Consider the following 23,209-nt stretch of genomic DNA (forward strand, 5'->3'; position numbering starts at 1 on the left):
TGTGATAAAAAAGAGCCCATAAAATATATTTTTTTCTTTATGATAATAAATTAATTATATTTATATTTAAGTTATGTGTTTCTTCTACACTATAGGCTGATTATTCCCCAAATATTCCGTGTATTATATATTAATGAAATCTTAACATGGTTAATGATCTCTTTAAAAATCTTATTCTCACAGAATATAACCTTTTTTATTTGTCAAAGTCCATCATTACTCAAATTGCGGGACGAGTTAAGCTATTGAATTAATCGAAGCACATTAAAAATATTTTATATGAGCAACACATGAAAGATACACTTTTCCGGTGTAAATCAATTAACGGTTTTATATATATATATATATATATATTTTATATTGAAAGTGTAAAGTTTTAATTCAAACTAGTAAAGAAAAAACAATAACTTTATCATTAATCTATTTTACATAAACAATAAAAATAAAAATTATGCTAAACCTACTATTCTAATTAAACAACCATCATAATTTAACTCCTCTAATTGTCCTACTTAATAAGAGAATTTATTAAAACAAAATGAATAAAGAGGAGAAATGCTCTTTACAAAGATAGCACATATATGAGTAAGAGCACATCACTATATTTACTTGTGGAAAAATGAAAGGAAAAAGGTCATTTTAACGATGCGTTGACTTTTAAGAGCACACACAAAAGGAGTAAAAAATGGTGATTTGACTGCAAAGAACTTTTAAGGATTTGGCTTTGTAAATAAAACTTGTGCTGCTCATAATATGTATCATATGCCGTATTGAATTCACCAAAAAATCATATGCCTTATTGACCCCCGCAAGCTACGAAATTTTGTTACAAAATATATTAAATTAAATTGAAGTATTTGAACTCGGAATTATTGATTAAAGAAATACAGTAGCTTTGATTACTGTTTTCAAGCAATCTAGTGGTGTATATTGTTGTTTACTTTGAAGGAAAGGAAAAGAAGAATCTATTCAACTGGGATGAGATTGGCGTCCATTTGGTAGAACACACAAACAGTCATAAAACACTTGAAAATAAAATTTTAGGAGCTCATAAGAATTGAATATTGTAATGAAGATACGTTTACAAAATCCACATAAAAGGGATTCAAAAGTCAAAACATATATAAAACTTATCTTGATTAAAAAAAAAAAAATAATAGTCTAATTATCATGTCTTATCATCTCAAATTTGATAAAGTATTATATGTAACCAATGTATCATGTTATATATGTTACATCTACTTATTACGTGTAACATTATTTTAACTTCTATATGTTTTATAATCGTAAATAACATTATATAATAAGACAAAATATATAATTTTACATAGATATTATTGCATTTTTTTATGATGAATGGTTTGTAATACCGTATTATCAATCAATTCAATATAGTTTATAATCATAAGTAACATTATACAATAAGATAAAATATATAATTTTACATAGTTATATTGCATTTTTTATAATAAATGGTTTGTAATACCGTACTATCAATCAATTTAACATACTTTATAATCACAAGTAACATTACACAATAAGATAAAACATATAATTTTATATAGATATTATTGTATTTTTCATGATGAATAGTTTGTAATACGGTATTATCAATCAATTCAATATAGAAGTTGCTTCTCAAATTCAATTAAAGAAATTATTCTATTGTTTATTTTATTTTTTTCTCTTATATTATAATTAATAAAAAAAATTATTGTCTATCACTATAAGGTGACCACCACTATAAAACATACTCAATAATTGCTATTATAGATTCGCTTTCCCATACAAATTTTTAATTTTAAAATTTTAAATTGAATCAATTAATCAATATCATACAAGCAAGGAAACATTTTTTTTTAATAGTAAATGATATATATATATATATATATTTGAACTTATCAGTAATGATCAATAACAAATGTGATAAATAACAAACCGTTAAAAGTTTGTTAATTTGAATAGTTATATATATTTTTTAAAAACTAATTATGTATAATTTGTTTATTCTAAATATCAATGAACAATAATTATATAATAAATATTTTTCATAATTCCAAATTTAAAAATAATATGAAAGTCAAAATCAATGCCCAATACAATTTGAATTTTATCTTCAATTTCATTTTGATCTATTGTTTACTCTCCTAACATTATAATTAACTTAGATGCTAACTAATTTTATCCGCCACTAAGGTCGAAATAAGTAGATTGTATATAATTAATTAGAATAAAAAGCATAAACTAAAAACCAACTAATCATACATGATTATCAAACAAACAAACCGCATCTAATAAATATGTTTTAAATAAAATATAATATCAATGACTTTTGGTTGAATTTATCCCCAATAAAAGTATTTATTATTTTAGTAACAATAAGTACAAAATATGCATTACGATGATATTTAATTATTTATATATAGATAAGAAAGAAAGAAAGAAAAAAAAATTGATATATATATATATATATTATGTGAATGGAATCAATAATAAATAAAGGAGTGCACGTCAAAGTTGCAAGCTAGTTGGCGTCGACCAGTTGATGGGCGGCTTTGCTTGTCTTGAGCTTTTAATGCCAAAAGTAAAATAATTTTGCTTCTTTTTTTCTTTTCTTTTTTAATAATAAAATAAAAAGCATTGGAATCTGGGGGGTTGTTTTCGTAAATTCAATTAAATAAATAAAACCCACATTTATGCACTTTTGGTGGCAATCTCATCCCCACGCGCTCCCCAATTCTCAAGGCAATGGACTAAACCACCGCTTTCATTATTAAATATATTAATGAGCTTTGACTATGACTGTACACTCCCGAGGCGCGTGGGACAAAAATCTACTTGCCACTTCAGTCTGGACCACTATTATCCAATCAAAAAAGTAGTTAAAAGTATAAATTTTCTCTCATTTGATTGGATCGTGACTGGCGCGTGTTCCTAAAATTTCTCTTTTTTTAATTTTATTATTTTATTATTTTATTATTTTATTTTTGGTGTGGTGGACTGGTGGGGCTGGCTGACAGTCCACTGCGTAGTCGGAGTTCCTTATCTTCTTAGAATTTATCATGTTTTTTTTCACTTTCAAATTTTCTTTTTTGCATTTTTTGATAAAATATAAATGAAATTATCTTAATTATAAAAATAATAATAATTTTGCTTGATTTGTTAATTTTTTTTATTAAAAATGAAACATTCGAATTTAAAATTATTGATTGAGAAACAACTTGTCTCATGATTTATGTGTAGTTATTTAATCGGAATCTTTTTTTCCAATATTTAGTTATTTTTAAAAGCCCTTTTTGCAATATTTAGTTTTTTTTTTTTTTTACATTTTTTAATTTGAATTAAAAAAAAGGAAAAAAACCCAAATGATGGATATGAGAAATTGGTATAAACGTAATAAAGGATATGCTAAAAAGAGTAAAAAATAACCATTCAATTTTCGTCCTCACCAATTTTTATTTTATTTTATATTATTATGAATATAAAGTTATTTTAATTATTTTTTGTTATATAAGGAATTTTTAAACTCGAAAAACATGATGTAATTATAGAACAGCAATTTGTCTGTGAAATTGTTTTATTGAGAACGTGGTGCAATCAAACATTAGATTCGTCCTCACTTGTAATTATTTATTTAAAAAAATAATAATAAATAAATAAATAAATCGATTGATGGGAACACAGAGAATGAGACAGTAGGAGTGTGATGTAGTTTGGTATATGATACTGGTGGAGCTGCTGACACTATTAGATTGTTATTGCGTAGTACGAGGCATGAATGTGCCAATGTAATGCATGTGCCACACATATCAATTTTTATTACTTTCAAATCACTTTCTTTTAAAATAAATATCTTTTTTTTAATATAATTAAAAAAAAAAAAAACAATGTTATAACACCACTTTTATTTAACAATTAATGTCCCATATATTGATGGTTAAAAAAATTATAATATGAATCAAACATTGATAGGAGAAATTTTGTATTCTTTTATATTAATTACTAAATAAAATGGGTAAACAAATTGTTACATCTACAATTATGTTTTTAAAATTTATACAAGTTTAAAATAAAAAAGCAAATGTTTTAAAATCAAATTTTTTTTTGACTAATTTGTAATAAGTTAATTTAAAAGTTAATAATTTATTTTTTTGTTAACTTATATGTAATAACTTTGCCAATGAACTATTCTAAGGATGATCATCATTTTAAAAGTTAATATTCAAATTAAATATCTCATAAGCACACTCCAAAGCTATAAGTAAAAAAATGTCAAAAAAAAAATAATAAAAATTAAAAGGATATATAATAAAATTTTGGTTACTTTAATGATGACTTAGTAGTAAACTCAAATCATATCCCTAGAAGATGTTTTCAAAGTATTGGTCCTTGTTTCCTAGTTTCTATTTCCATTGTAGGGGATGAGATTCGTTGATTACTTCCAAAATCAACTTCCCTACTTCACCGCTTGCATTCAATTGCCACAAACAAAAGTCAGTACATTTTAATTCATTAGTCAGTCAAAATAATTATTACACACTTAATTATTTTTTTATCATTAAATTGAAATGCAAAAATTTTGAATACAATAACAATAAATGTAGTAAAATCAACAGTGACATCTACATTTATAAAAGTCAAAAATTCATATGCCCGAATTAAAAGCAAGATATCCAAATATCCTGTGGAATAAACCAAATACCCTGAATCTTCACGATTTCTATCCATAGTCTGGGTTTCTCTACTCCATGTGGGAAGAAATAATTCCATTTGGTAGATACCCACTAAAAGATTGATCAATCGGCTCACGGTACTGAGGTCCAATTTCCATTACAAAAATAAAGCCCAATGTCACTAATGACCCACAAACTGCTATGCGAACCACCAAAAAAAATAAAATAAAATAAAAACAACTAGCCACGCGAGCAAACCGGAATACTGATGGCTTTACATGGGACCTAGTGAGGGTTTAAGTTTTTATTTTTTTATTTTTTTATTATTATTATAGGAGGTTTTAAGAATTGTGAGTGGAATATCAAGTGGAGTGGGATGGGATTGATTTTTAAAATTCTATCTTTATCCTCGTGCAGAATTTCCATTACTGTGGTTTTTTTTATTTCTTTAGAGGCGGAATGGAAATGAAAATTTCTCAATCGAAAACGGGATAGAACGGTTTTTTTCATTTATTTTTTTATAATTTATATAATTTTTTTTGATAAATTTATATAAATTTTTTTATGAATAAAATATAAATAAAATGACTAGAATATAATAAAATACATTTTTAAAATATACAATAGTTAAAATATATAAAATATAAAAATAATAATAATAATATATATATATAGGTCGGATTCTTTATTCCTCAATCCCACTCCGTTTCCGATTCTGACCTTAAGAATTTATTCCAAACCCATCTCAGTCTCAATTTTTCGAAGAAAAATAGCCCCTAACATCACAATTTTTAGAATGTGCAAGGTAAATTGACATTCCTAATCGTGCGTAGACGATAATTTTTATTTACACAATACAAGTTTTTATTTTTCATTGCCTCAGCAATTCAAAATTGCTCGGAATCATACTATCATAAATAATTGAAAGATGTTCCGCCATAGACAGCCAAACATTGCCCGTGGTCTATGGCTGAGTACGTATAAAACATTGGCTCATAAGGTTGCTAACAAACATATCCAAACGAAAATTTTGATTGCTAATAAGGACATTTTGAATGTTCCTAAAGAATGAAGATAGTCCTCCTGTTTAATCCGCTTGATAATTTGCCCATGTGATTGAATCTCGCGTTTTACTTTGCGCTACTTTGGAAAGGTAAAAAATAAAAAGAAGAATTTCCAGCGGGAACCAACTTTTTACTGTCACATTTGGTTTATGTCAATTTTATGCCCCTTGAATCTATAATTGTTTCAGACAATCATTTTGACAGACCCATCTTTAGATGCACCTTTAACCATCTTCCGGACTAAGTCACAAACTAAGACTCGCCAATAGAGTAACTAGATTTTGTGTTCTTGTTTTTTGTTTCTAACAATTTCAATTCAGAAACAAGTACAAGCGTACAGCATCATCAAGCTCCAAAAATGGCCTACAACCTCATTCACTTGCTTTGCTTGGCTATGTCAAAATTCTCTTGATCTTGAAGCTTCAAGCCCAAGGAATCTCAAGATGACTTTTCTGACCACCTTACCATCACATATTCTTTGGTGCTACCAAGTATATTCACCAAGGAACACAGTAAGTTTACCCCTTTCTCACTTTGCGCTTAAAGAGAATTAAGCACGTATCAAAGCAGCAGTTCAATTTGAAAAACTTCCAATTCTGATCATAGCTTTTCTTTCTTTTACCAAAGCCATTTTCCAAACTCGTATATGCTAACCAAAATCAACTTTGCTGCAAGTTTTTAGCTAAGAAACGACTGAAGAAGAAACAGTAAGTACTGACACAAACAAGACACATACAATGTACACAGAAAGGAGTATACAGTTTGCAGGCAACATACAACACTTTAGCTCCTATCCAAGTAGATTACCAAGCTAAACAGTTCATAATGACATTATCTGCTTGTTTTCAGGTAATTCTTTTTCCTCCTTTTCAAATGTACTAAAATTGAATTAAAATCACAAATGAAAAAGACAAAATGAGTTCTGGGTCAATCTAAAATTGCACAAACAACAAACATAATTGACAAGGTCATAACTGAAAGAGACAGTTAGTTTTACTACCTCCTATTTTGCTCAACAGATCCTTCTTCAGCATGCAAGACTCTCTCCCACAATTTTTTTCCGATCCTCATGATGAAATTCCATCACCATGCAAAAAGGAGCAAACTAGATTTCTCAATTTTGAAACAGTAGCTGCTGCTGCTGCTGCTGATCTGGCTGCAGCTGTGGCTGTGGATGCTGCTGTGGCTGCGGTTGTTGATGCAGTGGCAGCTGCAGCACTTGAGGTTCTTCTCTAAATGGGGCATTAATGTCCATGGTTGCAATCTCTTCTAATTCTTGGACTGCTGCAATTGCAGTAGCTGGACTTTCATGTGACAACTGAGGCTTTAGCGCAATAACAGCTTGCCTGACTTTCAATTGCTGGAAATAACAAACACTGTTGCATAAAGACCACCACATACCAATGCAATACAAATAATAAAAATGCTGTTACTAGAATTATTTCACTTACAACATATTCGAGTTTTCTCTTCAGATCTCCATTTGCAACCAACAGCGACTCAGATGCTTCAGTAAATGGGATTGTTGTATTCTTCTCCCAACAATAGAAAAGGAAATTATAATAAGTTTGATAGAACAAAACCGTTAAGAAAATAGGTAAGAATTTTTAATATTAAGTTATAAACAAATATTGTTATAAGCTTCGGCATTCTTAAAAAAAGTGTTCCTCCAGGTTTTCCTCGTCGAACATTCAACAAAACAATTCAACCTTGAAAAATCTTTTGTAACTTGTGTATCTTCTATCTCCTATATTTCTCAAAACAAAACTTCTTGCTATTAGAATTAAACATTTACTGAATACAACGAATTAAGCATCAATAAAAATTGAACAAATCCAAGGGGTTAGGAATTCCCTCTGTTATATAATTTTGGAATCGATTCCAAAGAAAATGAACACTTCACCTACAAAATTCATTTCTAAATATCATTTTATTCATAGTCTGCACACTCTTAAGACAAGTATAAATAATTATTTAATGAACAAAGTCAAGGAATAGAAGGAAATCATAAATTTCATAGAAATTATTAGAATTTTTCCTACAGGTCCAGCTTTCACCGCACTGTGTTCTATAAAGTGCATCATGGAATATTCAATAGTCCTGAATAATTATTTAACGAACAAAGTCAAGGAATAAAAGGAAATCATAAATTTCATAGAAATTATTAGAATTTTTCCTACATATCCAGCTTTCACCGCATAGTGTTCTATAAAGTGCATCATGAAATATTCAATAGTCCACTAAATAAACAGTGGCTAAAACAATAGCACCATAAAATTTTACAGAAATTCGACCAACAACCCGCCAATAGGGATAAAATTAGAAAAATAATCTCCATTTTCTAAACTTATAATTCTAACCAAGAATACTCTTGTACACTGAATTTTTCCTAGAGGTTCAAAATTTTCGAACCCATTCGAAAATTATGAGTGTATACTCTTTGCCTTAATTTTAAACCCTTTTAAAAAGATATTTCAGGTTTTTTCCTTGGAAATTTGAGATTATGTACTCTCTTATCTCATTTTTCCAAGGGTAAAAAAATAATAACAATAAAAAATAAAATATATCTTTTAGGAGGTGTAGGGCATTTTGGGTAAAAATGTTAAGATTATAAGTTTTGAAAATAAAGGCCTTGAAAGAGGGTTATTAAACGAAATGTCCCTAAATTTTTAATTAACTTTTAATTCGGTCGTTTCAAATTTTTACACTAATAAAACAAAAAAAATATGACCCAGTACAATACTTTTTAAACTGCTAGAAACAATAATTAAAGAAAATCACATGTAACAAAACCAAACTAATATATCCATATGTTGCATATTGTTTATTACCAAATATATATATATATATATATGTGTGTGTGTGTGTGCGCGCGTGTGTGTGTGTGTGTTGGATATTGTTTTTAACCTAATTTCAAAATTAACACGTTTTAACGTACATTTTTCAAAACCCATTACATGGCAAACAAACAAACCACTGAAAATTTATAGATAAAATAAAATAATATTACACGCTCCCTAAATATTTTATTTTTGATGATATCATCTTAATAAAACTTAAAAATTACTGCTTCTACTTTGAAATTATCAAAGAAATAAAAAAAAGCGCCAAAACCATCCAAATACCAAGAAAGAAAAAATTAATATACATATATATATTTTTTTTTTGGGAGAGAATGATAACTTAAGAGCAAAGAATTTACCTTTCTGGGCCGGCCCACGGGCCTCGCACCATGTTTCTTGGGTTTTTTGATAACTCCAGCAACCTTGGGAGGTCGGCCCCGACGTTTCCCAGCCAAAATCCCAGCACTAACACCAAGAACACCACCGGCGCCCAAACCCGGAACCTTCTTGGGCCTCCCTCGGGGCCTCGGTGACATCGCCACCACGGAATTCGCCACGGTGTTGGGCTCAAATGCGGCTACCACAGGCACATTCGTAGTCGTCGCCGCAGCAGCAGCACCAGCGTACGGAATCACCATGGTCTTGGGCTCAGCCTTCGATGGGCGTCCACGTCCCCTCTTGGGGCCCATCACAGCCGTCACAGACTTCGGCTTCCTGGGCCGACCGGGACTCTTCTTCACCTTCGAACCGACCGGTCGACCCCTACCCCTCTTTCCAAACGCCGGTCCAACACCTTGACCGACGGACGTGACAACTTTTCTCGGCCGACCGGGGCTTTTCTTCACCAGTACGGGGTTCGGGTCGTCGACGAGCCCAAGAGCTACCAAAACCGGCTGAGCGTTTTGCTGGATGTTGTTGACGTTGGTGTTGGTGTTGTTGGTGTTGGTTTCGGCGGGTTGAGGAATGGGCTGGGCCAGGGGTTGGAGATTCGGTTGGGCTGTGAGAGTGGGCTTGGGCTTAGGAGGACGGCCGCGACCCCGAGAAGCCCCAGTGGGCAAAGTAGGAGTCGGCGAAGAAGAAGCTGCTGGAACAGCTGATGCAGCAGAAGCCGAAGAGGAATCAGATCTAGGGAGCTTGTAAGACTTCTTGACCATCACAAGGTGACCATTGTTCTTCAACCGCTTCAGGTGGTGAGTCAACAAGGCCGAGTGAGTCGGTGGTAGGTCCGTGTACGCTCTCTCTATGAACTTCGCTATCGCTCTTTTGCTCGACCCGTTCTTCTCCTTCAAAGCTCCGATTGCCGTATATATCATCTATTTTTAAAAAAATAAAAATAAAAATAAAATTAGGGTTTCGCAAAAAACAAAGACAGCGAATCTAAAAACAGGATTTTTTGGATTTTTCATTTCTTTTCTTTTTCTTTCTTACCTCAGCGTACGGAGGATGATGAGGGGAAGGAGCGACGGCATGAGTAGGACCAGGGCTAGGGTTTGCAGCGGCATGGGTTATATGGTTTTGAGCTTCAGCCGGAGGGGCCGAGGTGTTTGTGGTGGGAACCGGAACCGGAAAGACAGCGGGGAAAGTGGTGGTAACAGAGTTACCGGCGCCGGAGACTGTGGTGGTTGAAGCCGTTGCCGGAGGCGGTTGTAGAGATGGTGGTGGTGGAGGAGGAAGTGGGTCCATTAGATTTAGATAGAGATGGGAAGGGAGAGATTTTAATTTTTTTCTGCGATAATGTTTAAATTGTATTTTTTTCTTTTTCCTTTTTTTTCCCTTTATTTTCTTAGAGAGAGAAAGTGAAAGGAAAAAAAAATAGAGGGGTAGGTCGAAATTGTTGTGGAAGATAGAGAGAGTGAGAAAAAATTGAAAAATATTTTAGAAGAAGATGATGATAGATGATGATGATGGATGGATGGATGGATTGGAGATTAATCGGACCGTTGAGATTGACTCTGAGCGTAATGCTTTGCTTAGATAAAATTGATGCAGACCTTCTCTGTCTTTTTCTACCTTTTTCTTTTTTATTTATTCTTTATCTATAAATATCTACACCACCACCACCTTATTGCTTTTACTTTTAAGCCCTTCTTTTTTCTTTTATTTTTCAATTTCCCCTCCCCCTCTTTTCATTATTTCCGCTTTAATCACAAGATTTCTCACATTAAAAAAAAATTATAATTTTGGCAACCTATCTTGTATGCAATTTTTACCAACTAAAGATTCTAAAGGTTCGTAATCTAAGTATATGTCAACCCCTCCAGCGTTTTAGGCCTAAGTACATATAAATATTTGTGTCACACTTTTTGTGGTTCATTATCTCTCTTTTGCCAAATTGATGACCCATTAATCAATTTATATTTTTGTTTCCTAATTATTGACCAATAATTCAATATCAAAGAAAAGATAGAGACAAAAGTGAGATGCAAAATTGTTAAAGAAGGACAATAAATGATGTTTTGAGCTTACAAGCAAAAATAAATAAATAAAGGGAAATTTTGATGTTTTGAGCTTAGGTTTAATTTTTTTTATAGGGTTTTGGGATATAAGATGAATTGGGTCATAAGATTAGTGGGTAATGATCTTTTCCCATCTTAGTACATAAATTTAATACAAGAAATTATATGTGATAATTTGATATATAACACATAAAAAGAAAATGGAAGTAAACTCAGTAAATATTGAATTTTCAATCTTGATGAGGTTTGAAAAAATCAGCACAACCATTTATGGCTTGCCAATGGTAGATGTGGATAACGGATATATCTAGCTTTCAATTTATTTGTGGGGCTACAAATCGAAATTTGAAAACTCTCAAAAGTTCCCGCTAAAAATTTTCACTCAAAATATATTTGTGCCAAAATTAATTAGATTCTCAGGTCTCTGCAGCAACATTTAATAACTTATCGACTAGCATTCTCAATGGGGTACGCTTTGAGAAAAGAGTCAAAAGCAGATTGGGATTAATCATTTTCTATCTTTTTACGCGCTTTCCTTCGTTTTTCCCAAAATCAAAAAAAGATTCTGAATAATACTTTTAGCCAAAATAAATAAACATTATGAATAATAACTTCTTTTTTTGAGAAAAATCAAGAAGTTGAATAATAAGTGAAGGGAATAGAACAAGATTAATAAGTTTATTCAATGAACAAGAATGCACAACAGTGGAGTGCCACTCTCATTTTGAGAGCAAGTATATTACTCCATGAAAAAAGTATACGCACATGTATATAGCCAACTTTATTTACCAAAAAAAAAAAAAAATGGATATACCCAACTTAAAAAATAAAAAAAAGAGAGTTTTGGACTAATATATTTTGCAGTTTCATTGTTTTTGTTTGCATTTTACATTTTGTAATATTGAATTGCCATTGACACCTTTTGCAATTTATAAACAATTACATCATTATTCCTAATTTTTCCACCGTGACTTTTTAATTGTTAAACTATTATTAACCAAAATAAAATTTTCATTTGAATTATACCACTTTCAAAAAATGAAAATCTCATCAATCCATATATGATTTAAAAATTTAAAAATCACATGTGAATGTTTTGAATTAAAGTTGTAACTTTTATAAATTTAAAAGGGTACTAATACTAATTCAATAAAGTGCAAAATTACTGAAACTACAAGGAATATTGCCTTAAGATATTAAGTTTTTATTTAAATTTTAAGCATGTTATCTATTATTTGTAAATGTGAGTTGTTTTTAGATGCATATATCTTAATTAGTAAATTCGTGAATAACATATGTACGCAAAGTTTTTTTTTTTTTTAAATACTCTCATTTTTTGTATCGATTTCAAATATACAATATATATATATATTGTTGTATTATATAAAGGAAAAAATATGTATTTTTGAAAAAAATATATATTTTCAAATTGTTTTTATCTTTTAGGACAATTTATAAAAAGTGTGTATAAAAAAAATATATTTTTTAGTTTATTCTTCTCATTTTTTAATTATTTGTTATTTTTTATTTAATATATAAAACTATTATTATTTTAATAATAATTATATTTTGTGATCCATATTAAAAATAATTATTTTTAATATACATTTAAACTCCTATTTTTTGTCCTCCATTTTTTTAATTTATGACGTTGAACACATATTTATTGAACTTATAACTCTTTATTAACTTTTTTTTTGCCAGTTCCTTTTTTTATATCATTTTAAATAAATAAAACGATTTATACTTATAAAGACTACTGACACATCTCTATCATTTTGTATTTTACTATGATTGATATAAAAAGGTATGAAGCTTTGCAAATAAAGGTTTAAATAAGCTGAGTTAATGTATTCTCAAGCTCAACTCGCATGATTTTAGTAGTGCTTAAGCTCGTTTTAAGCCTATAAAATTTTTAAACAATTTGCTGAAGCTCTACTTGATTCATTCTTGAAAAACTCAAGTTTTGCTTAACTTGGCTCATTATAATATTAAAATTATAAAAATTGTATATTTATTTTATTAAAATAATAATTTCAACATTAATAATTAATCAATTTCACCTATTTTATTAATTTTGTTATAAAATTGATTTATTTTTTAAAAGCTTATAAATTTAAAATATAAAAAATAATGTTAGTGCATTATAAATATTAGATTTGATTAAATTTATAATAAATATATATATATATACACATATAAATAATAAATTCAAACTACTTACAAGTTTGATTTTTTGTTCAATAGTAGCTCGTGACTTTATTTATTGTTCAAACTTGACACGTTTTCCTCACAAATTGAATTTGAGTGAACTAAAATTGAGCCGAGTTTGCGCTGCTCACAAGTTATTCGATTTTATTTATAATCTTATTTGCAAATAGCAAATAAGAGTATTTACAATGGAATTTTTAAATGTATCATATTTTTATTTAAAAAAATTAATATTTAAAAATAAACTTGAATAATTTTTTTATTTTAATATTTAATATAAAAAATTAATTTGGTTCTTCAATTCTATGGAGACAAATCCACTTTTTAATTAAAAATTAAATTGAATATATTATATTGATTCAATTTAATGTAGCATATATTTTCATAGCACTAATATAATATTTCAAGAATAGCTCACATTAAAAAAATAAACTATAAGTAAAACAATAAATATTCATACATAAAATAAAAAAAGCACAAATATTATTGGAAAGCATTCTAAAACTTTACTCTTTATATTAAAAAATATTATTTATTATTAAAAACATGCTGTTTATTTTAAAAAATTGCATACGGTTGTAAAACAGCTTTTTAAAAAAGATGATCTTAGAAAACAATTATGAAGAGTTAAATTTACTATTTATTTTAATATTATATTAATTTAGTTCTATGTGATATATATTTTCATACCACTAATATAATATTTTTAAAATAATTTATATAAATAAAAAGCTATCGTAAAATAATAAATAATCATTCATAAAATATAAATTAAAAGTACAAATAAAAAAGAATTATTAGAAAATATTTTAAAATTTTACTTTTAATATTAAAAGATATTCTTCATCATTAAATACATGCTATTTATTTTAACAGGCTACACATGGATGCTGAAACAGCAAAATAGCTTTCTAAGCAATGTTATGAGGCTCATGCCCATGATTGATAAAGATAATGTAACATGAAGAAAAATCATAAGAAATAAATTAATAATAGGACGTCACATCGCATCATCATTGCCTTTAGCAATTTGTTTTGGAACTTTAAAAGCAGAAGATATATATATATATATTTTTTTTAACGATGTTTAGGAGATAATTTATCTTCTTGTACCTCCGTAATGGCGTTAGTTAAAACAATATAGTTGTTTGTTCCAAAAAAACCAAAAAAAAAAGTTAAAAACTATATAGTGTTAAAAAAAAAAAAAAAAAAAAACAAATCTTAGCATTGAGTCTTTTGTTATCAATTCTCAAAAAACAAATAAGAATGAAAATATACTTTTATGTTTAACAATAATATTAAACAAGTTTTCTATTTTTTTTTTTTCCTTTTAAATAAATAAACCGTTGAGGATTAGAGACTGATTGACATGTTCTTGGAAATCTGAAGTGGACCCTCTCACTAAAGTCAAAGCTATTTATCTGCTCATCTCCCAAGACCTGGATAACGGTGTTAATCAAGTTTTTTTTGCCCTTTTTTTTTTTTTTTTTTTTTCATATTTGGATCTCTGGATTGAACCATGATTCTCAAATTCTATGTTTTGTACTATGTATATAAATATAATCAATTTTAAATAAAATTTATTTTGATTGAATTTTATCAATAAATCAAGTCTTATTGTGCAAATAAAAATTCAATAATCATATTAAAATAAAGTAAATTTTATTTGAATGTGATTATATATATATATATATATATATATATATATATATATATATATATATATATATATATATATATATATATATATAACTGGGTATCGTTGAGAGCATAATTCAAAGAGCAAATTTCATTTTTTTAATTTTGTTATAATTATAATTAGGTTTATATTTTAAAAAATTATCATTAATTTCTTTTTAATTTTTTTATATTTTATCAATATATACTTTTTTGTTGTTTTTTCTAACTAATTTTTACAATTAAAAGTTAAAGAAATTAAATAATATTGTAAAAATTTAATTATAACTTTTACATGTTAAAATTAACTAACAAAAAAAATTAATATATAAAGCTTAAATGATGATTTTAAAAAAAATATAATTTAATTTTAATGAAACCAAAACTGAAAGAGTCTAACTAATTTTAATACTTTTTTTCTAAATTGAATGCCAAGTATATAAAGGTCCAAAAAAAAAGATGATAGCATTTTGGTTCGATAACACCCACTCTGTAAATGATCTTGCATATTAAAATAAATAATTTTTTTGATTCTCTTCCAATAAAATAAATTCCTATTTTTTATAAATTTATTTTATTGTCTGTAATTTTTTTTAATCTCTATTGTACGTAAAGTTTAAATATCAAGTGTAAATTTTACGATTTTATATGTTATAAACTAAAATTGGGGGTAAGAAAGGTTTTAGATCATTTCAGAAAATTGGTCAACAGGAAAACTGAAGTCTCCTTGGTAGTTGAAATTGTTTTTCTTTTAGCTAGAACAAAATACATATTAATAAAATAAAAAATATAATTATTCTATATTATCTCATCCGAACGTAATAATTGTCCATATTGACTTCGCATGTGAATAAAATGATGAACATTACCCCAAAAAACCAAAAACAATATTAAATATATTAAAATCCAACAACGTACCGATTAAGCAATGTAAAACGACTATCATCCAAATCCACTTTCATTTTTATTTTTCTATAATTAATCAAACGGCTAAAAACAATCTTATAACAGTAATAATAATTCATCAAATTAATTGGTATACTTCGAAAAAAATTGATATGCGTGTTAAAAAAGCAAACTATATTATTCACACTATTTGGTGTTGGCACAATATCATAAAGTAGATGACAAATGGACTTTGCGTCGCTTTCGGTGCTCTAATCATCTAAATAATATGTATGTTAGGATGAGATAATACCATATTTAACACGTGCATGATTTATATCTATATTTATATGTATGTATTTGTATTAGAGTTAATTTTATTTATATTTTTTAAAATTTGATTTATGTGGTTTTAAAAATGTTATTTATCTTTTTTTAGGTTTTAAACAATTTTCATTTTGATTTTATGTTATTTTAATCACATTTGTATAAAAAATTTCATTTATACTTATTATAAAGATATCAATTTTAATTTTTAAAACTTAAAATATTAAATTATAATTAATATAAACTTAGTCTAAAAGAAATATTTACTTTGTATTATATATTATGTCTATAGAGTTACAATTGGCTAGGAATATATTTAAAATGAAAATATATTGGAGTATGAAATTCTAAAGCTATTATCTTAATTAATAATAAAAATTTAAAAATTAATTGAGTTGAAAATATATAGAACTACGACATTTAGTGCTTGCCACCTACCCCCAATATATGGTGTGTAAAAACTATATTTCAAACTTATCAAAATTATATATTCATTAATATGATCAAAAGTCATGTACACGTACATATTATCCGCATAAAAAAAATGTAATTTGTATCAATAGATATGTAGCTTGGCTAGCAATTTAGAAATTAGTGGTTAAATAACTTTTGTTTGGATAGCTTAGCAATATAAATTACTTTTCGTTTTCTAAGATAATTATTTATATTCAGTTAAATGAGATTGATTTAGTTAATATGTTTTTTATATCCACATTGATAAAATTGTGCATTTGAAATATTATATCCCTATATCATTTAGGATAGAAATTATTATAATGATCTCAAAAAATTATATATATTTGAGTTTGAATCCTTTAATTTTTAATTAAAAAAAATACATTAAGTTGTTTACCTACTTAGAAAAATGATGAATTATTATTTTATTGATTGATTAATTAATATAGTCTAAGTATTTAAAAAACTAATGAAAATAATGAAATTGTTGTATTTAAAACCATGTGAGTTGATAAGTAGATTGGTGTACATAATAGCATTATTGATTTCCATATTTCGTTTTTGTTTACCTACTTAGAAAAATGATGAATTATTATTTTATTGATTGATTAATTGATATAGTTTAAGTATGGAAAATGAACTGTTAAAAAGACGAATGAAAATAATGAAATTGTTGTATTTAAACCATGTGAGTTGATAAGTAGATTGGTGTACATAATAGCATTATTGGTTTCCATTTCATAGTTTTTGTTTACCTACTTAGAAAAATGATGAATTATTATTTTATTGATTGATTAATTAATATAGTTTAAATATGGAAAATGAACTGTAAAAAAAATGAATGAAAATAATAAAATTGTTATATTTAAAACCAAGTGGATTGATAGGTAGACTATGTCGACCTTTTTAATCATATAAACAGCAAAAGTCTTCTTTTTTTTTTTTTTTTTTTTTTTTTTTTCTTTGGCTCTCCAGCAATGTAGTCTTTGTATGATTATTAAAAAAGTAGTCAAACTCGAGCCTCCCACTTCAAGCACATACCCAATGGCTCGAAATGTAATTTTGTACAAAAAGCGCATATATATATATATATATATATATATATATACATAATATTCAGTTTAAGAAGAAAAATAAATAAATAAAGCTTCTTTTTTTTTCTTTTTTTTTTTTTTGATAGAAAAAAGCTTTTTTTTTCTTGGAAAAATAAAGCCTATGATTGCCACATTTAATATTCTAGAAAATACTAAGTGGCAGTCCACTCATATTTTGACCTTTTTTGTGTACAAGGGAGATGGAATATTACAGTTCGGGGGTAGTTCATCTCCTTTCCTAATTTTTCAACAACATATGTGGAAGAGTATCCGGCCATCTATTTATGGTGTGCTACTTATCAGGAAAAACCGAAAAAAAAAAAAAAAAAAAAAGAGAAAAAGAAAAATTATGGTGTGGCGACCATCTTTTTTGCATAAAATTTCTTATGCAAAAATTTAAAGTAAATTATTTTTTTCTTAATAAGAAATAGCAAATTTGATAAAACTAATATGCATAGATTTGCACATAGCGGGTCTAAGCCTATGTTTAGTTAGAAATTATAACAATTTTTTGTATGTTTTTTAATAGATACATACGGATTTAAATAAAATATGTAGATTTTGTTCTCTTTTTTTATTTATTTTTTATTTCTACTTTCTTGGTACTTTTCCTTAAACAAACAATGAAAGTTAGTGTTTTTTGAACGGCACACATGGGCATTTTTCTCAAATTCTTGATACTTTCCTAATCCAATTTCAATTTTGTTTTCCTATAATTAATCAAACGGCTAAAAGCAATCTTATTACAGTAATAATAATATATCAAATTAATTAGTATATTTCGAAAAAAATTGATGTGCATGTTAAAAAAACAAACTATACTTATTCACACTATATAGTGTTGGCACAATGTCCATAAAGCAGATGACAAATGGACTTTGCGTCGCTTTCAATGCTTTCATCATCTAAATAATATGTATGTTAGGATGAGATAGTAACATTTCTAAACGTTCATGATCTATATTTATATGTATGTATTTGTGTTAGGGTTAATTTTATTTATTTTATTTTGAGATTTGAGTTAAGTACAATTTAGTTCGTGTGGTTTTAAAAAAATGTCATTTACTTTAATTCAAATTTTAAATAGTTTTCATTTTCTTCTTTTGTTATTTCATTCAAATCCTTTGAAAAAATTTTATTTATACGATTTGTAAAGATGTTAGTTGTAATTTTTAAAGCTTGAAATATTAAATTGATATTAATACAAATTTTAAAAAATCTAGATAAAATATTCTCTTTGTGATATATAATACATCTATAGAGTTATAAATGGTTAAGAATTATTTAAAATAAAAACATATTAAAGTATGACATTCTAAAAGTATCATGTTAATTAATAATAAAAATACTAAAAATTGATTGAGTTGAAAAAATATAGAACTACGCTGCTTAGCACTTGCTACCTACCCCTAATATATGACGTGTGAAAATTTTATTTCAAAGGTATCAAAATTATATATTTATTAGTATGATCAAAAGTCATATATATACACGTACATATTATCCTCAATAAATGTAATTTATATCAATATATATGAAGCTTGGCTAACAATTTATAAATAAGTGCTTAAATAACTTTCTTCTATGGGGTAATATAGTAATCTAAATTACTTTTCATTTTCTAAAATAATTATCTGAATTCAAATACTGGTTAAGCAAGGGGTTGATTTAATTGATATGCTTTTGACATACACACTAATGAGATTCAAATATCATAGTCCCATATCATTTTTTATAGAAATTATTGTAATAATCCTAATAAATATATATATATATATATGAATTTGATTCTTCTAATTTTCAATTAAAAAAATGCATTAAATTGTTTACTACTTAGTAAAATGATGAATTATTATTTGATTGATTGGTAGATTAATAGATAAACTTTTAAAAAGACAAATGTAAATAATGAAATTGTTGTATTTACCATATGAGTTAATAAGTAGATTGGTGTAGCTATTGATTTTTTTAATCATTAAAACAGCCAGAGTCCTTTTATTTTATTTTATTTTTTTCCTTCTCCAGCTTTGTAGGGTCTTTGATATGATTAAAAGAATAGTCAAACTCAAGCCTTCCACTTCAAGCACATGCCCAATGGTTTGAAATGTAATTTCATAACATAAAGAGTGTGTATGTGTGTGTATGTAATATTCAGTTAAAAATAATAATAAAGCCTTTTTTTTTTTTTTTTTGTTCTGGAAAAATAAGGCCTATGACAGCTACATTTAATAAACAGTATTCTAGAAAATATTAGGGCCAGGCGGTCCAGTCATAATTTGACCTTTTTGTCTATAAGGGAGATGGATTATTACAAGTTGGAGGTAGTTCATCTCCTTTCCTAATTTTTGAACAGCATATGTGGAATCATATCCAGCCATCTAATTATGGTGTGCTACTTATAAAAAAGAAAAAAAAAAAAAAAAGAGAGAGAATTATGGTGTGCCAACCATCTTTTTTTTTGCATAAAATTTCTCATGCAAAAACTTCAAGTAAATAATTTTTTTCTTAATAAGAAAAGCAAATTTGATAAAACAAATATGCATAGATTTACATATAGCAGGTCTAGTTGTGGTTAAGTAATATTTCTATTTCTACCAATGAAAAATTTTGATTGAGATAGAAATAAATAATATAATTGAAACCCTCTAAGCCTATGTTTAGTTAGGAATTATAACAATTTTTTGTATTTTTTAATAGATACATACAGATCTAAATAAAATATGTAGATATTGTTGTCATTTTTTTAAAAATATTTTATTTCTATTTTTTGGTACTTTTACCTAAAGAAACAATGAAAGTTGGTGTTTTTTGAACGGCACACATGGGCATTTTTCTCAAACTTTTGATACTTTCCTTGGGAACATTTAGAGAATATTGGCCAAATTGATTTTTCCTATATACAATTAACAATTTTTTTTTTTTCCTGGTCAGACTACTGTATACTTAACACTGTTACTACCAATCACAACAACTTTGCAGATTCTAGGCCTTCCAATGGAAACCTGAATTGGTTAATTTTATTCCATGGATTGAAGAGAAGGATAAAATATATATATATATATATATATATGTCTATAATTATTTTATGGTACGGTATCTAGATCTGGAATAAACAGAAATTTTATTGATAAGATCTTTTCAATTCCAGACAATATCTTCTTACCAATAACTCCGACGACTTTAGGACAGAAAGAGGCATTCACCTATCACGATGGTTGTGATTTGATTTATTTATTTATTTATTATTATTTTCTTTCTTATTTAGTTGTTATATTAGTTATTATAAATTAATAATTTGTTATGTTATATTATATTATAATATAAAAATTTATAAATATATAACAAATTAATTATAATAAATAAATAATATATTAGTATAATTAAAAATCATTATCTAATTATAATAAATTATGATTATCAATTATGCCTGTATTTTTTTTCTTGCCCATTCTTAAATATAATAATTTTCAAAAAAAATTATCATCAATATTATTATATAAAAATATAATTTCTTCAAAAATTATTATTTTTGAGAACATATGCATGATAAAAAATGTAATGTTTGTAATAAAAAATATACATATATATAACTTTAATAAAAAAAAATAGAAGATAAAAGAAATGAAAGTTTTTATTTATATTTCTTGTTTGGATTGTTAGTAAATGTAAAGGAAATAATAAGATATGAAATATAATAAATATTTTCATATATTAATATTGAGGATAATTTAGGTATATTAAAAAAAATTAAAACCTTTTTTTTTCCCACTCTTTTTTGTTTATTTTGAAATGAAAACATATTGGTTGAAATAAAAGTAGAGTTTAATGGGTTTAAAATGAGTTATAGATTTTAAATGATTTGATGGATTGTTATGAAATTTCATAAACTTCACAAAAAATTTAAAAGAATCCAACGAAATTTTTAAGGTTAATGTTGGATTTTTTATTGATAATTTTCTTTATAATTCTACTTTTAAAATCCATTAAAATTTATTATTTTTTTAAAATCAATGACTTTTTAAATATCTATAAATTTGAAAAAAATTTTATAAAAACTTAATTGAATAAAAATAGATTTTAATGGACTTTCATAAAGTTATTAAAATATGAACTAAATATCATTAAACTTGTATAAACTTTTTTAAAATTAAAATTAAATACCTCTAAATTTATAAACATTTTTAAAATCTTCCAAATTCTAATTGAATACATTCTCTAAGTTTTTCATTTTCTTTTCTTTTCTACCTTATTTTAACCATCAAAATAAAGAATTTAAATGATTTCCTTACTATTCTCTCCAATTTCATCAATATAAGGTTCATTCATTCCATATGCATAACAGACATAATAACTATTATATATGATTTGTTATTCCTTTATTTGGTATATTTTTAATTTAAGAAATTATCTATTTTATAAAAATATATATTTTCTCGTTCTAAATAATAATAATAATTTCTTTTAAAAAGTTCACTATTTTTTTCAACATACTTATCATATTTAAAATATATCTAAATTTAGATTAATTATCTTTATTCTCAAAATACACAAATAAATATAAAGTTTTGACTTTTAATTATTTTATTCTAAATTTGACATTTTTGAAAAGAATTTTTTTTTTTTTTTTTGCAAATACTAAACATTGAATCTAATTCCATATAATAAACAAACATATCAATAAGAATAATTACTCCTTTTCCTTTTTTATGATTACATTAATGAGTATTCCTATAATAATTATTTTGTATATCAAACGTGATGTAACTATGTTACTAACTGCTTTTATAAAAACAAATTTTCATTTTTATTTGATGTAAAGTCTGGACATTTATAATTAACATATGAACAATTTTGAAAGTTTTATCAACTAAAAAAATTATCTGAAATAAAAAGGGCCACATTTATATAGAAATATAGAGTAAATCCATTTATAGATTACAATAATGGAAGTTTTATCAACTAATGTTAAGGAAGTTTTGCATTTTAAAAACTTACCCGTTAACCTTAACATTCTTCCAAATTGAAACTCAATGTATATATTGTATAATTAAAAATTTAATTATAAACTTATATGTATTATTAAAATCAATTAACATGGAAAATTGCTGCAGCAGAGGGCTTAAAATTGCTACCATTGCATTATCTGTAAAAATGACGTCGTAGCTATCTTGACAACCTCCTGGAAAGTCTTTATCAATCCACACCGTTTAATTTGTTTTGCTATTAATAGTTGGCTAATCTTGCTTTAGGTAATAAGTTAGTTAAGTTTTGTTTTCTTCTGTATAAAAGAGTCGTTCTTCTCGGATAGAAGGGGTTCTTTTTTTGCTGGATGCTGTTGAATATACAATGGACTGAAATCTTGAGTAAAACTTGTCTCCGCCGGCCTCTCACATTTCTCTGTGGGCTGGTTGCTGGAATTTCTATTTCTGTTTGCTATTTCACTGTATCAAATTGGTATCAGAGCAGGTTCTTTCCAAGCTCACCATGACTGCTCTAGATGAAGGAACCAGCAGAAATATAGGC

General features: G+C 26.6%; 1 protein-coding gene across 2 annotated transcripts; it reads right to left on the bottom strand.

Annotated features, from left to right (window-relative positions):
- Positions 1-5,846: 5,846 nt before the first annotated feature.
- On the bottom strand, positions 5,847-10,454 carry LOC107434120 (histone H1). 2 transcript variants are annotated; one of them, XR_001582879.4, is made up of 5 exons: positions 10,009-10,454; positions 8,940-9,893; positions 7,189-7,269; positions 6,738-7,097; positions 5,847-6,430 (listed from the first exon to the last, which is right to left on the bottom strand). XR_001582879.4 is itself a non-coding variant. In XM_016045540.4 (4 exons), the coding sequence occupies exons 1-4, from the start codon at positions 10,261-10,263 to the stop codon at positions 6,852-6,854; spliced, it is 1,536 nt and encodes a 511-aa protein (XP_015901026.3). In that variant the 5' UTR covers positions 10,264-10,454; the 3' UTR covers positions 6,432-6,851. The 2 variants fall into 2 exon arrangements, 1 of the variants encoding a protein (XP_015901026.3); XM_016045540.4 differs by lacking the exon at positions 5,847-6,430 and having other exon boundaries at positions 6,432-7,097.
- Positions 10,455-23,209: the final 12,755 nt, after the last annotated feature.

Source organism: Ziziphus jujuba, chromosome 2 (genome assembly GCF_031755915.1).
Source record: "Ziziphus jujuba cultivar Dongzao chromosome 2, ASM3175591v1".
NCBI lineage: Eukaryota > Viridiplantae > Streptophyta > Magnoliopsida > Rosales > Rhamnaceae > Ziziphus > Ziziphus jujuba.

Excerpts from the sequence above, each read along its gene's own strand:
- LOC107434120 (XM_016045540.4), bottom strand. The coding sequence starts at position 10,263 with ATGGACCCACTTCCTCCTCCACCACCACCATCTCTACAACCGCCTCCG. Across the intron at positions 9,894-10,008 it reads ATCATCCTCCGTACGCTGAG|ATGATATATACGGCAATCGG; the intron begins GTAAGAAAGAAA and ends TTTTAAAAATAG. Across the intron at positions 7,270-8,939 it reads CCGTGGGCCGGCCCAGAAAG|AATACAACAATCCCATTTAC; the intron begins GTAAATTCTTTG and ends TGTTGGGAGAAG.